At 46.3% G+C, this 16,808-nt stretch overlaps 1 protein-coding gene across 1 annotated transcript in view; it reads right to left on the reverse strand.

Moving 5' to 3' along the window:
- Positions 1-16,808, reverse strand: part of FRMPD2 (FERM and PDZ domain containing 2) — an 81,467-nt gene that overhangs the window by 27,493 nt on the left and 37,166 nt on the right. Inside the window, 6 exon segments of the mRNA XM_042960270.1 lie at positions 149-265; positions 355-462; positions 1,063-1,155; positions 2,512-2,612; positions 7,991-8,213; positions 14,154-14,301. Coding sequence (XP_042816204.1) covers positions 149-265; positions 355-462; positions 1,063-1,155; positions 2,512-2,612; positions 7,991-8,213; positions 14,154-14,301 — 790 coding nt within the window.

The following is a 16,808-nucleotide window of genomic DNA, read 5'->3' on the forward strand; positions in this document are numbered from 1 at the left end:
ACAACACTGCCTCTCTGCAAGCCACCAGCATGAGAAAAGCGACGCCAAACCTATGTAATCTCAAAGATCTAGTACCTCGAGGTGATAACAACCTCCTGCAAATGGGGGAGGTTCTCCGGCTTCTGAACACAGATGAAGATATACACACCTTTTGACTGAGAAATGGTTAATTCTATGCTCTCGGGAGAATTCTGAATCATTCTAACAGCCATGTCGAACGTGAAGCCCTCCAGACTGATGTGATTCAAGGCTAGAATCTGCCCTCCTGGAAAAATAAAGCATCTTAATAATACCATCAAGGAAAGAAAGAGACATTCCTTAAGGTAGTGTGTCTGGCAATTTAAAAAGACATACCTGGTTTGATCCTTTTAGCTTTTTCAGCTGGTCCCCCAGGTATAATAGAAGATATGAAGATGCCAGGGTCAACTTTGCCAACATCTTCTCCCTCATTGATGACAAAACCTATAATCCAATGGTATTTAATAAGATGATACTTAATGATTTTGCTGCCCAGAGAGGTTAGGTTATTTGCTTGAGATCACACAGTTACCAAGTGGCACTGCTTATATCTAAGTCCTCTGATTCTCAAATAGTTCTTTCTACTCTGCCAGACACATGGATAAAAGTTGACTAACCCCCATTAGTAAGCACAGCTAAAGCTGGGAACACGACCCATCAATGGGCACTGAATTTTGCCCCAGTAGATTCAGAAATAGGAAAGAGATGTTTTTTTTAATTTGGGTGTACTGGAAACACAATGTTACATTAGTTTCAGGTGTACAACATAGTGATTCAACAAGTTTATATATTACGCTATGTTCACAAGTGTAGCTATGATCTGTCCCCATACATCACTATTACAGTATCAAAGGAAAACTTTGACCCAGAAATTCCATTGTTTGTTAGGGACACTTAAAGGGAAGAAAAAGAAGTGATCACTGAAAAAGGCAAGTTGAGAGAGAGGCAGGAGAGGGGAGTAGACAAGTCAAAAGGGAAAATGGCACAAGCCTCCCTTCTGCCCAGAGGGAGAGGCTGGGTCTCACCTACCAGAAGCCCTCTTACCAAAACCGCGACGTGGATCCCGGCGCAGTGTCACATGCACGATTTCTCGTTCCGGCTCAGCTATAAAGCTCTTTCTCCTGTTACTTTGTGGCTCTAGAGGTGGAAACAAAGCCCCACATTGTGCTTTTCCTCAAATTATCTGAGACCTAATACAAAAGGGGTAAACAGTGTTTTACAGACACAGGTCCACATGCACACACAACACTGGGAATGGATCACTGAACACACACTTCTGATTACCATCACTGGGTCAACACGCTTGCTTCATAGAGCCTCACTGGGTCAGTACAGGCTCATGACGAGCAGAGACAAGAGTGGGGGTGGGGGGCATGGTACTTGTTTTCTATACAACTTCCTATAGCTAGTATCTTTCTGCATTGGTCTTGGGACAAGACAGAATTTGAGCAAAGATGTACTTGCGGGCAGTGAAAAGTCAAACTAAAGTTAGAGCACGGACATGGGACAGCAAAGCCTTCCCCTCCTGGGTCTCTAATAATCGGGGGTGACATAGTCCCATAGCTCAGTAAGGGTACCCTGGAGGGCTTCCCCCAGAGCCTGGGTCTTAGAGGGGACCCAAAGCAGAGCTCTGAGGTTGTTCTGGATGAGCTGGAGTCCTGGGGTGAAGCGCTCCAATTCAGGCCACAGAGCACAAGGGAAAATCCCCAAATATGACCCACAGCTCAGAGCTGTCCACATCTCTCCTCCCCCCCAGGGACCTTGGCAGACCCTGCCGGACAATTATGGTACAGAGCAGCCCAGAAGGGACTGGGTGGCTCAGTCGGTTAAGCATCTGACTCTTGATTTCGGCTCAGGTCATGATCACAGGGTTGTGAGGTTGAAGCCACGTTGGGCTCCATCCTCGGTGTGAAGCCTGCCTGCTTAAGATTCATTCTTTCTTTCTCTCTCTCTCTCTCTCTCTCTCTCTCCCTCCCTCTCTCTCTTTCCCTCTCTCTCTCTCTCTCACAAAAAAAAAAAAAAAAAAAAAAGTGCTGCTCAGTGGGATTCCCCAGGCTTAGGGGGAATTGTCAAGCCTAAATATCTTCTCTAGTTCTGGAATCATTTTGTCTTTACTTTCCCTAGGGTTTCCCCAGAGGATGTACGACAGGGAGAATGCTGTCTGGTGATATTCGGGGTCGGGGAAGAGTTGTAGCTGAAACGGACAGTGCATTTCTGACCACAGCACTCCACAGGTCTTCTTTGTGTGGGACCAGAGCGCTGAGAACCTTCACCAGCACTGACACATTTCAGACCCACATGCCCCCGGCCCAAGCCAAAGTGGGACTGCAAGGGCTCTTCCTGACCATAAGTCATTTTGACATTAATTGAAAAATCACAAAGACTGTGAATACGACTGGGAAGGCAGCGTGCAGTGGTGGCAAAAGCTTTAAAAGCAAGCGTCACGTGTAGGATTGCCTTTTTCCCAAACCTAGCCCACGCCCTGGCCCATACCCCTGTGCACGCTGGGAACAGGCGGCCCGGAGAGACGGTCACGAGTCGTCGGCTTCTGGATCAAAGAGATGGTCTCCAGCTGCTCCCGACCCATGCAGGGGCTGCAGGGAAAGGCCACCAGATGAGAAAAGATGACTCTAAGAGGCAGTTTCCTGGCATTTCTGAGTATGGTTCGTGGGGAAGGTAGCCGCATGCCTGGCCAGCCAGCAGACCCGCAGACACACCCCATCACGGGCTGACGTGGCTGTCAGGAGTGTACTAGAAAGAATAGCTTTGGGGTCTTTCTGACTCAGAGGGGACCCTAGAATCACCTGGGCCCCCTATAAGCCTCCTACTGTCTCTCCTTTGTGTTGGATATGCGGCCCTTCCAAACCCCCGTTTTCTTAACCATATAATAGGAATAGTATTCTTATTTCCCACACTCGTGAAGTAATATCACACGTTTGGCTCCAAAACAAAGTAACGAGTATGAAGGGTCCTGATTTTTTGTTGTTTGCTTTTGTGTTTAGTCCAGCCCCCCCCCCCACTGTGATGGGCCCTGAGGGCTCCACACAGTAACTCACCTGCCTGACCCTTGCAGGCTTTGGGTGGGCTACCCCCTAATCATACCAAGCTAAGAACAAGAACTTCTCATGCAGGCATCCAACTGGCCTTTGCAGAGCCAGCATTCTAGAGAACAAAGAATATCCTATGCCCTAGGGGAACAATGAATTAAGCGGTGACACTGCCCCACCCCCAGGGTCAGCTGCACACACGATAAGCTACCTTGAGCGGTGAGCAAAGTAGAGAGTAAAAAGGAAAAGTAGATGCACAGCCATGGGGGGCTCAGAGCCCTGGAAGAAGCCGGCGTGGGCCTCATCTGAAGAAAGGAAGGCCAGGAAGGCCAACCATCTGAACAGATTTGGCCCTTGTTCCCCCAGACTGTCCCCAGCCTCAGTGAGCTCACAGCCGCCCCACTGTTTCAGGCAGCCAGACTAAGGCAGGGATGCGGGCGCAGGCAGCTTCCCACGGAGCCTCTTGCCTTTCCCTTGGATCAGTAATGCCAGGTGCTCTTGGCATGGAGCCTGGCACCGCTCTGTTCAGACAGGCCAGAGCTAGAAAGGGAAGGACAGGAGTGAAGGGGGAGAGGAGGCGAGTGCGGGGGCCAGGGGCAAGCACAGAGCCATTCTTCAGAGATTAGGAATGAGGCCTCGCTCTGGCTTGGCTTCTGTTTGTACTGTGCATTTCAGCAGGTTCAACCCTAGTCGACTGGGCCCCCGCCAGGTGTCAGGCCCTGGGCTGGCAAGACACTGAGGGCAAAGGTGGATCGGAGGTGGGCTCCGCCTTCCGGGAGTCCCCAGCCCATGGCAGAATGTAGAACAGGTGCATTTCGCACCACGTGGAGCCCACCAAAGTGCCCAAGGAGAGGCACTGCGCAGCGCTCCTGGGTTTACAAGAAGGACACTCCCAGGAGTCCTGGAGGGGCCAACAGAGGCTCTGAGGACAAGGTCACTGGGGAGAACCTTTGGAGAAAGGGAAGGACTTTCATGCCCCAGGTTTCTACGGCCTGCCTGATCCCGCCACACGTGCCACTGTTGTTTAAAAAGGATAAGGGGCTGGCACTTCCTGCCAGTCCCACGAGGACAAAACGCTGCATGATTCCATCCCTAGGAGGCAGCTAGAGTGGTCACAGGCATAGGGACGGAAAGTAGAATGGTGGCTCTCGGGAAGTCAGGGGTTGGGGGGGGGTGGGGATTGTGGGTTTGTGGCTAGAGCTTCAAGTCTGCAGGATGAAAACGGTGCTGGAGATCGTTCGCACAACAACGTGAGCGTGCTTAACACTGCTACTGAACCATAGCCTTAAAAATGGTTCAGATGGCGAATTTTATGTCATGTGTATTTTACTGCAAACCTTAAAAAAAAAAAAAAAAAAGACCATTTCCTGGAAGCCTCCACACGCTGGCCACAGAGCTGAGGAAAAAGCAGAGGTGCTACTGTTCTCTGGAAGTTCACTGTTTAACAAGCAGACAGGTAGATACATGTGGATGTCAGGGTAGAAGGGCATGAAGGGCATGGGCGGTTGCTCTTTTTTTTTTTTATTTTTTTTAAATGTTTATTTATTTTTGAAGGGGAGGGAGACAGAGCGTGAGTGGGGGAGGGGCAGAGAGAGGGAGGGAGACACAGAATCTGAAGGAGGCTCCAGGCTCTGAGCTGTCAGCACAGAGCCCAACACGGGGCTTGAACTCATGAGCTGTGCGATCATGACCTGAGCCAAAGTCAACCGACTGAGCCACCCAGGCACCACAAGGGCGGCTGCTCTTAAAGGAGCCAGTGACATCAAGGAGCCACCCCTTTGCAGGGACAGCCAGGAAAGTTTTCACAGGAAAGGTGATGTGAAATGGGGAGCCGGCTTCTCAGGGGAGGAGGGTGAGGCAGGGGTGGTGTGTCAGGGTTGATGCCCCCACTGACATCTCCATTCTAAGGCGTGCTGAGCAAACAAGTCGAGAATGGCGCCGGGATTGGGGTCCCCCCTCGCCTGTGTGAATGCCGGCATGCAGTGCCACCCTTCCTGTCCCGGCTCCAGCCACCAAGCCACAAGCTCCGGGCTGCAGGCCAATAGCACAGCCTGCTCCTGCCCACACAGGCCCCTGGGCTTGTCACGTCTGTGAGTGCCACGAGGCGGGGACTGTGTCTGTCCTGCTCATATTGCATCCTCCGCCACTAGCCCGGGGCTGGCACACAGCAGGTGCTCAACCAATTTTTCCAGCAAGACTAACTTGGGCCTTTACTCAAGGAATCCTACCCTCCCTCTCCCTGTGCCCAAACCCACCAGCCATCATGACCTGGTGTCACATGCCCCATGCAGCCTTCTCCAGCCCCCTCATTTGGAAATAACCACATATGTTTAACCCATTCTATCCCTCTAGGGGGTGTTCCTACCGTGTCCTCTAGAGACGAGGAGAAGGGACCCCCGTTAGGACACTGACCACAGGCCCAGCCCATGTTCAGTGCTTTCCAGCATGGTCTAATTCCCACAGCCATCCAGGGGGTGGGTGTGTTATCACCATGGACAAATGAGGAGGCGGAGGGACTCATTAAATAACTTGCTCAAAATCATACAGCAATAGATGGCTGAGCAGGCAGCAAGATGCTGAGCTGGCTCCAGAGCCCCGTCTGAAGGGGCCCCTGGCTGAGTCATCTTTGCACCAGCCACAGTAGAAATGCTGAACATCTCATTCATGTCACGGAGACCAAAAGAGCCAGATGGACGCCCGCCCTCAGCCCACCTCCTCTGACCACAGCAGCGGTGAGCAGTCCCACGGGAACTCAGGCTCAGCTCGTGCTGACAAAGTCCAGTGTGGTCCTCCTTCTGCCCTAGAGCTTGTCGTACATCTCGGCTGCCCTCTGCCCCTGCTATCCCCCACTTGCCTGAAAGCATGGGGGAATTCGTGCCTCCCATGGACAACGTTCCAGCAGAGGGGGTAGGAGCCAGTCCGGAAGTGTCCGCCTGCCTGTCCTTCAGACAGACAATTCTGGGAGGCCTTCTGTACACTTCTTATTGGGAAACAGCCCTGGTTGCCCACACCAGCTACTCCGATGGCAGTGCCCTCCTTGGTTTGATTTCCCCCTCCTGTCTCACCCTGCTCACTCCTGCTTCCTGGCACCATCTCCACAAACCACTGCAGTCATTGTCTCTGGCTGTGCTTCTGGGGCCTTCCAGATGGCCAAGGACCCCGTTTCCCTTTTCATGTAAGGGCTGCTAGTAACCTCCAAAGCGAGTTGCCAAGATCTCTGAACATTGGGCATTTGTGAACTAAGATGGAAGTAGTAGCAGGGTTTGCTGAGGACTCTCACCCGGCTTTCTCTGGAGTAGGCTGGCTGCCATGGAGTGCTGTGAGGCCCTACTGTGCGAGCCCGTGGGCAGATCGCCGGAAGCCCCTCATCCTCAGGAAGGATCCTTTGCAATCAACACATTCTCGAGGTGGCCTTGAGTCAATCATAGCTTCTTCTGGCTTTTGAAATGTTGTAAAGCACTATTAATTTAAATGCCAGAGTAAAAACGGCCACAAATTCTTTGACACTCCTGCATCAAGAGGTGAAGTCTGTTTGTCCTACCCTTGAATTTGTGCTGACCTGTGACTGCTTTGACCAAAAGAGTATTTCAGAAGCAACACTGTGTCGGCTCCAGGCCCAGCCTTTAGGAAGACTGCCAGCCTCCCCTTGACCTGTTGGAGTCCTGAGCCGCCATGGAAAAGCCTGGCTACCTGGCTGGAGGCACCATGTGCAGGGGGGCGGGGGGGGGGCCTGAGACCAGATAGGGAGTAAGAGGTGCCCAACAGAGCTCACCTTCCCAGCCATCCCTACCAAAGGGCCACACGTGTAAGTGAAGTCATCTTGGAGCCTCCAGACCAGTCCTGCTGAGTACTGTCCTGCTGAGTGCTATTGTTAAGTGACCCCAGCCAATACTGCATGAAGCAGAAGAATCACCCAGCCAAAGCCTGCCTGAATTTCCATCCCAGAAAACTGGGAAACAGAATAACAAAATGGCTGATGTTTTAAGCCCCTGTGCTTTAGAGGAGTCTGTTACGCAGCACTGGGTACACTAACAGTCGTGTTCCATCATTGCTGATTTTGTTTGTGGTGCACGGTGATGCATATCTGCATCAACAGAATTTGGGGCGTGAATCTAAGAATTACATATATATGTATTTATATGGAAAAGAATTATAGATAGATAGGTAGGTACATACATACATTGCAGTTCGGACGAATTATCCGTACCCTCTTGCTGAAGCAAATGTATAACTCATTCCAGAAAAACACCTCCTCCAGAAAACCTCCATTGGTCATGTGCTGCCTGTGAATCCAAGCTATTTATATAACTTGCCATGTAAGTGTAATCCAACTTCGAAGCTATTTCTACATTTACGGATCCATGTGTTATAATGTAAATTTGTGTTTAGAAGCTCATTATTTTCAGTTGCAAATCAAATGACAAGCAATCCATCAGTAGAGAGACAGCGTAGTATAAAGGTTAGGAGTGTGGACGCCAGGGCCAGATGGGCTCAAAGCCCAAACTCTCCATTTTGTCCCCTGTACACCTGGAAAAACCACAGAAACCTCTTCGCAGGGTGGTGAGGGTAAAATCAGTTGATGTGTGCAAGTGCTTAGAACAGTACTTGGCTCATGATAAGGCCAAACAGGCTAATGACAACTTGTTTATTTTGTCCTCTTCGATTTTGTTCCATCACCTAGTTCTTTCTCCACCAGAACAACATAGAGCAGCCCAGGGGGATGGTGTGTCCGCCCTGTGACATTAGCATAGACTTTGCCCAGAGCCGGCCTTCAGGAAATCTCCATGGAACTGGCTGATAGTTGAGTGAGCATATACTCCCCTTAGATATCCGACATCTTTTAAGTAACTTCTTCAGGTACAGAGTGCCCCGGAGGGCCAAGTACCAGGTGGCATGGGCTTAGAGAACAGATGTGTTAAACCCACCTGCCTCGGATCCCCCAGGCCGCAGTCTCCTTGCTGGTTTCCAAGGTGAAGTTATCCAGAGACAAGCGCCGCAGGCCCCCTGCAGTGGCTTCTGGCCCGGGTGCGGGTGTGAACAGCGCGTTTTCCGAGTCCGACAGCCGCTGAATCCAAGTGAGAGGCTGAGACTGGGCCAGGTGTGCAAGACTCGTACTGGCCATTTGCACACACTTATCATGGTCTGAAACTTGGAAGAAAAAGATAAACAACATAAACACACGCAAGCATGACCCTCGATCTATCACTCTCAGGGCAACAACACATCACAGACCCCGGTTTCTATTGTTGCTTTTCTTTCTCCACAATTTATCCTCAGGCTGACTCACGGGGTCCTTGCAGTTAGCCAAGCCTTCCTAATTAGCACTCACTAGTGAAAGCGACCTCGGAAACACAGCAAGGGTAAGAGGATTCTCTCCCTCCCCCTGCAGCTGACAAGCCCCCAGCCAAGGGTCTGATGGGTATTAACACTCAGGGCGATGTCACAAATGTCAGCAGAGCCTTGTGTAACATCTGCTGTCACCATCCACTCTGCTCAGTACCTTTACAAAACTGTCCTCCCAAATGTAACAAGTGGGTCTTCAAATTACCTGGGCTCCAAGACCAGGCTCTGGCCCCTGGATTACAGTCTTTAATCTCTACACAGTTTAGTTTCCCTGGTAATATTTAAGATCCAATATTCTGCAATATGAATACGTATCAGATGTATTGAGCCTCCCAGCCTCAAACTTCCCTTTCTCCTTCACGTGGAAGGATGTAATAAATGGCTCTGATGAATCCCCTGACTCGAGACCATGCATGTAAGTGACTCTTACCACTTCACTATTCATGTCATTCATAAGAAATTGAGATTTGATTGATAGAGTTCTTAAATTAACTAGGCTTTATAAAGCCAAGTTTGTATTTTGAAAAAGGAAAATGATGACTATATTCGGGCCATCTGCTCCCTGCTAAAACGGGGAAGGAAAAAATGCTTGGGCACATGGCGCCTGTGTGGCTGCAGTCTTGTCTGTCTGCATATACGCGTATCTAAAGCACGGTGAAGTGCTTCCACTTTGAGGGTGTCCGTGAGCATCGATTTTTCTCAGGCAGAACCCCCTTTGCTACACTCGTGTCTGGTTCCTTGCCAGGGCTGTGCCCCCTGAACAAGGTAGCCTTTTACAAATATTTCTTGAGAACTTTCTGTGTCCGAGACGTTTGGCACTATTACTCACCCACAGTGGGCAAGAAAGAACAAAGGACTATAGTCAAGTTAAATATGACCTGCAGCTTTTGCACAAGTCGTATAGTATCTTCCTCCAGAGCCCGGGCCCATTCAGACACGAGGCAACAAGAACAGTAACATCAACACCAACAACTCACATATGCTGAATGCTTATTATGTGACAGGGACAGTGGTGAACATGTTCGCTATATGGCTTATTTAAACTCCACAATAACCCTGTTGGGGTAGATATTATTATACCCATTTTATAGAGGAGGAAATTGAGGCTAAGAGAGAGCTAATGATTTGCTCAAGGTCTCAGGGCTTGTAAGTGGTAGGGCAGGACCTACACTCAAGTCAGCTGACTCCACAGTCTGTACTAGAAATGGAAGTGCCCAGGACACAGAGACAAAGGCAGCAGCATGGGGATGTACCCGAGACATGCTCAGCCTTCTGATCACCAGGGCCCAAAGGGACAGTGATCTCAGGCTTAATTATGCACGTGAGATAACTTCATGTGTTCAGCAGCCTGCAAGACAACATGCAGTGTAGCCGGAGAGCAAAGAGAAGGACTCAGGACAAGACATAAGTGAAGGTTCAGGCCAGGCTGGGAAGAGTCTGACATGCCATCCTAAGTCTGGGCTTTTCCCTGCAGACAGTAGAAAGCCCCTGCAAATTTTCAGCATGAAAGAACACAATCATATTGGTGCTTTTAAAAGGTCACTTTGAAGGCCAAGAGCAAGGCAAATTAGAGGGACATGACGGCCAGCAGTGAGCCCAGTTGAGAGCACTTGGGGACAGGTGGGATGTGATGAGAGGATGCGGGTTCAGGCCCCCTCCCCCACCCAGTTTCTTGCAGAGCGAGTGGGTGGTCTCAATTGAACAAGACAAAGATCATGGTGGAGAGAGTTGTATGGGAGGATGAGATTAATTATGGACACGCTGAGTTTGAAGGCCATACGGGGCCGTTAGATAGATAGATGGACATGGCCGGTTCCTAGCTGGATGCGATCACTGAAAATGGCATCTGCAGACAGAGTTTCTAATGTGAAGAAATATTTTTTTTTAATTTTTTTTAACGTTTATTTATTTTTGAGACAGAGAGAGACAGAGCATGAACAGGGGAGGGGCAGAGAGAGAGGGAGACACAGAATCTGAAACAGGCTCCAGGCTCTGAGCCGTCAGCACAGAGCCCGACGCAGGGCTCGAACTCACGGACCGTGAGATCATGACCTGAGCCGAAGTCAGACGCTTAACCGACCAAGCCACCCAGGAGCCCCTGTGAAGAAATATTTTTAAAGGCAAAGAAAAATTGTCTAATTTTTCCAAAGAAGACATACAAATGGCCAACAGGCAAATGAAAAGGTGTTCAACATCACTCATCAACAGAGAAATGCAAATCAAAACCACAATAAGATGTCACACGTGTCTGAATGGCTACTACCGAGAAGACAAGAGACAGCAGGTGTTGGTGAGGATGTGGAACAAAGGGAACCCTGGTGCCCTGTCGGTGGGAATGTAAACTGGTGCGGCCACTATGGAAAACAGTGCGGAGGCTTCTCAAAAAATTAAAAATAGAGCTACCGTATGATCCAGCAATCCCCACTTCTGGGCATGTACCTGAAGGAAATCAAAACACTACATTGAAGAGATACGTGTACCCCGTGTTCACTGAAGCGTTATATACAATAGCCAAGACATGGACACAACCCAAGTGTCCATCAACAAAAGAACGGAAGAAGCAATGTGTGTATATGTATTTTTATATATGATATATTTTATATATGATATAATATATGTTACATAATGTGTGTATATATACCTCATATATGATATTTATACATCATATATATGATATTTTTTAGCCATCAAAAAGAAGGAAATCCTGCCATTTGAGACAACATGGATGGACTCTAAGGGTATTATTCTAAGTGGAATAAGTCAGACAGAGAAAAACACATATTGTATACTCTCATTTATATGCAGAGTCTAAAAAGCTGACCCAGCAGAAGCAGAGAGGAGAATGGTAGTTGCCAGGACCTGGGGGCGGGGGGTGGTAAGGGAGATTAAGGGAGATGGGGAAATGTTGGACAGAGAGTACACACTCCCAGCTATAAGATGAATAAGTTCTGGGGATCTAGTATATAGCATGGTGATTATAGTGAACAATACTCTATTATATCTTTGAAAGTTGTTAAGACAGGAGCTCTTTTTTTTTTTTTAATTTTTTTTAATGTTTATTTTTGAGACAGAGAGAGACAGAGCATGAATGGGGGAGGGTCAGAGAGAGAGGGAGACACAGAATCGGAAGCAGGCTCCAGGCTCTGAGCTGTCAGCACAGAGCCCGATGCGGGGCTCGAACCCACGGACCGTGAGGTCATGACCTGAGCCGAAGTCGGACGCTTAGCCAACTGAGCCACCCAGGGGCCCCAAGACAGGAGCTCTTAAACGTTATCACCACACACACACAAAATGTAATTATGGGAAGGGATGGAGGTTTTAAGTACGTTATTGTGGCAATCATTTTGCAATATATAGGTGTTCAAACAATCATATTTTACACTTTAAACTTACATATTTATGTCAATAATAATGCAGTAAAAGAAAAAATACAAGAGAATAGCATCACCTCAACCCAGCTCAACAAAGAAAAATTGTCTGAAATAATCCTTTTAATGCAAATGTTAGATTCCTGAAAACTCTTAGGGTGGTAGTATTTGCAGTTTGAGAGAATAATATATTATGAGCAAAATAAGCCTAGAAGGTCTAGTTTCGCAAGGGAGCCTGTGGATCTGTATAAATTTTTTACATTCAGTGGTATTAGGCAGTAAAAGCAATATTGATGACGTTTCACGCTGTATCTCAGCAATAGCAGGTAAAATATAATTAATTTACATTCATTATCTCCAGCTCCCTGCAAACATCCTAAAACTGCCACTCTGTGATCTCAGTGAAATATTTATAGTTTATTTTGGTTTGCTGCTAATATACCCCCTTTGTTTTCTATGTTTCGTTCTGCATCAAAACACTCAGTGATTTCGTTTCCTGGTTGATGCCGTGTCCCAGGACCACAGAACCCAGCGTTCACAGTCCCCACATGAACTGGCTAGCACTGAACAAAATCCCCACAAGCAGAAGCTGCTATTACTTCCCACACGGAGCCATGAACATGAGACACGGACGTAGAAACACCATACATACTAGCCCAAGAGATGCCGGTGTGCTCACCTGAGGACACCAAGGCTCAGAGAAGGCAAGTGAGCTGCCCAAAGTCACACAGCTAGTAAATGTCACCGCCCTGAGTCTACTGGGCTGCAGGGGTCACATTCCAAGCCAGGGATTCTCAAACTTTTATGTGTATCCAAATCACCTGGGTTCTTTGTCAAGTGCAGACTTACTCAGTAGATCCATATGGTGCCTGAGATTCTGGATCGCTAGCAAGCTCCCTAATAATGTGCATGAAGAGACCACTGGATGAATATGAAGGCTGAAACGACTATATTATATTGTTCCCTTTCCTAAGTAAAGAATAAATAATGCTTAGAGATCAATAGCAAATGTGATCAATCCAACACGCAAAGCCAAACTTCTCTAGTCCGAAAGTCCCTGTTCTGGCAGGTTATGAAAGGCTGTACTGCAGAGTGAAATGCACAAGCACTAGGCTAGGGGAGCCACAGGTTCAAACCTCAGCCCTGGCACCCAGCTGGCATGTCACTTAACTTCTCCATGCTTCAATTTGCTTCCCCCAGTAATGCTGGTGCCTGCCTCATTCAGCTGCCAGACAATTGGGGTTTAAGGAAACAGTGTATTACGAGCATAAATGAGATAATTCATGGAAGGGCTTAGCATACTGCCTGGGAAAGTACTAATAACAGTAACAAATGGTTCCCTACCACTTCCTAAATATTCAGTAAATATGAACTAGCCTTTTGTGATGTGTGGCCTCATTTTCACTAATAGTCTCTTTCCTAATTAAAGCAATAATACATGTGCATTGTTAAAGTTTGGTGACTATTGAAAAACACACAAAAGGGGAAATAATCATGCCTGTGTGCCTGACTCACAAAGGGAATAACAAGCCCCCAAAGGTACTTTGGTGCAGTTCATTTCCATATTCTTCCTTTCTCATTTTATAACACATTAACACCGACCAAATTACTATCCTGGTGTTTATGCCCGTGCTATCCAATACAGCAGGCACATGTGGCCATTTAGGTTTAAATGTAAGTTAGTTAAAATTACATAAAAGAGAAAATTTAGTTCCTCAGTTATATTTGCCACCTTTCAAGTGCTCAGGAGGTACAAATTGGTAGTGCCCCCCCATAGAGAACGGTGTAGATAGCCCATCATTGCAGAGAGCTCTATCCACGCCAAGATACGGCTTCGAGTTTTGCTCTCCCTCATTGAGCACCATATTATGTACATTCTCACGTGTCATCAGTCTCCAAAACTGACTCTAATGTCTAACTTATAGACATGTGTTGTGATTTATTTCGCTAGTCGTCCGTGTTTGGGGACTTAGCTTGCTTCCAAATGGTCACTATCACAAATAATGTTCTAGTGAACACCCATGAGCCCATAAACAACTGTGTGTTTCCATATTTATCACCTTTGGATAAATATTTGTCAACAAGCAAAACTGCAGGGCTAGTGGACATGCACTTTTTTTAAAAGGCTTTTGATATATGTTCCCAATTGCACTTCAGAAAGATGGTATCCATTTACCCCACCCACCACCATTTACTTATTTCAGCATTTACCAAAGAAAAACAAAATGTATTTCATTTTAAGATGGTATTTCTTGAGTTGTTAGAGACATCTAAAACTTTGTGGAAGTTTCTGGGTCAACTGTATACATTTATACAAATTATTTTATGAAACAACAAACTTTCCGACCTGGAGGTTGAGAATATAGTGTCTACTCACCAGCTGCAACTGGCAGGAAGCTCATCTGGGCATTAAATCCATGCTGGGCAGAGCAGAGTCCCAGTAAATATTTACAGGTCTTGGCTGAATCAGTGACAAACGTGTGCTTTTTCCCAGTGATGCCACTTGTGATGGTGAACTTCTTTCGCTGAAGGAAGCAAACACGGACTTGAATGTATTGGTCATTTTGACCATCCTTGAAGCACAAGTGTCCAGAGAGTTATCAAATGCTGGAGCCCTCCATTCAATATCAACGTACTAGGCATCCAGAAGTGTGCGACAGGTACTGTCTGTCTGACCATGGCCTGATATGTTTTCTTAGATTAAAGAAAATCCCTTTTTTTTTTCTTCATTCACAAAGCAAATGTTTGTTTATCGGGTCATGGCTATCTGTCAGGAAGTACGCTAAAATAAAATACGAAATGAGCCAGGCACACACGTGGCCCTCGGCAAGGAGTGAACATAATCCCCCGTGTGCATTTTGAAAGGCCATTAAATTACCTACAGTTTTCATTGCACAAACTCCCAGAAGGTGCAGACAAAATTTCAGCTGGTAGGGTTAGAGAAAAGATAAGATCGCTGTATGTATCCTCGTATTACTTACTGTATGGACAAGGCTCTGTTCTAAGTGCTTTCTGGGTATTGATTCACTTCATCCTCAAGGCTACAGAATGAGGGAGATCATACCATTATCCTCATTCTACAGATGAGGAAACACACCAAGAGTCCTCAGAATGCAGCAGGAATTGAAGCCACATCACCAAGCAATCCTTCTCCTCATTTATACCTTCAGGGTCCATATACAAGGTGATAATATTGTTCAGCACAGTGGGAGAAACTGGAGAGGATTATCTACATGGGATTATCTATATGGAGCTTTGTGGAAAAGATCCATAACTATTTTCAATGCACGATGTTATTAAAAACAATCAAATACAAAGTAAATAGAGATGATATTAAGTATGGATTTAAATATAACTTCTAAATAAAATCTCTAGTCTATGGGGCACCTGGGTGGCTCAGTCAGTTAAGCGTCTGACTGAGGTTTCAGCTCAGGTCACAATCTCATGGTTTGTGGGTTCGAGCCCCACATCAGGCTCTGCACTGACAGTGCAGAGCCTGCTTGGGATTCTCTCTCTCCCTCTCTTTCTCTGCTGCCCCCCCACTCTATCTCAAAAATAAATAAGTAAACTTTAAAAAATTTAATAAAATCTCTAGATATCCTAGGTATTTCAGTAACAACTTGGAGCTTGCTCTTAGAAAGATAACTTTATAAATACAGGGCTTATGCTTGAAAGGGTTCCCTGAAACTCCTGATCCTGGCTAATGCTAATCCCTTTTAATTCATAGTAGTTAGCATTTCCAAGAAGCTCCATCCACACTGTCAAGTATTAACAAAAGGCAGATAATTATTCGTTACTTTTCCTCTGAGAAACTTTTTTGCCCATAACCTAATTTTAAAAATCTGAGCATTTTCTAAATATTCTTTCACTGTATTGACGCATGTAATGTTGAACCTCCTTATACTAATGTGAGTGGACTTGGAATCCAATCAAACTGTACCATATCTAGCATTTTTTTAATAATGTGTTTTCTCAAACACTCAGATGCTTCCCTAACATCCTTGATAATTTTTTCTTAATATTCCAATTATAATGATGCCTGAACTCCAGCAGTCGAATATTTGCTTTTCCAAACTTGAATATTTGCTTGGAATCCATCCCTTTGGTCAGTACATGTTGATATGCTCTCATATAGTCTTGACAATGTTACATTAAGTGCACCCAAGTATTAAAAAAAATTTAGATAAGTATTGTCATTTTGTAAAAATCTAATACCTACTCCTTGACAAATCTGAAAAGAGAGAATCATCCACATCCACACACACACGTTTCTTTCAACTCATAAACTCTTGGCAAGACTCTCCTTTTAGACACTAATGCTTTAAGGTATTACACACCACAAAGAGTGGAATTTCCTGTCAGAAAGCTGCAAACAATCTTGACTTTAGTAGTCTGGATTTTTTTTTTCCATGTTGATAACGTCATTTAATGAGACACGCACATCCGCGAGCAAACTTTCACACAGGCGAGCTGCTCTGTGAACAATGTGATGTAAAACTTGAATCTCAGAGTTTTCCGTACAAACAAGAAAAACGTATTTACACCCCTGTCATTGCGGCACAAACACACTCAGTGCTTCCATAACATCACGTTCGCTTCAAAGCATGGTTTTACCATTTTGCCATTGGAGCTAATGAAGTTGAGGGTCCTGGAGGGGCTCTGGCCAAGTCTTCACGTGTTCTTGCAAAGCGTGGAAAGCAAGCTTTGAAATGTTCAGAGCCAGAAGCCAGTCTGACAGAAATCTTCAGTTGTAAGAAATGAAAAACTGTAGTTTAATTCTTAAAAACACCCCTATCAACTGGCATTTCCATCCGATCAGGGATATGCTTTATAACTGTATATACTGCACTCTCAATACATCACACGATATTTTTCCTTTATGGATAGGAATCACATGAAATAGAATTTACTAGATTCCCTTCACTTGTTGCACAGAAGCCCACAGCGGCACTGCAAAGAGCAAGTGCATCTCTGCAAAGCTGCATGTTTTATGCATCTTACCAATAATAAAAATAACTTTCAGCCAGCCATG

Source organism: Panthera tigris, chromosome D2 (assembly GCF_018350195.1).
Source record: "Panthera tigris isolate Pti1 chromosome D2, P.tigris_Pti1_mat1.1, whole genome shotgun sequence".
Taxonomy (NCBI): Eukaryota; Metazoa; Chordata; class Mammalia; order Carnivora; family Felidae; genus Panthera; species Panthera tigris.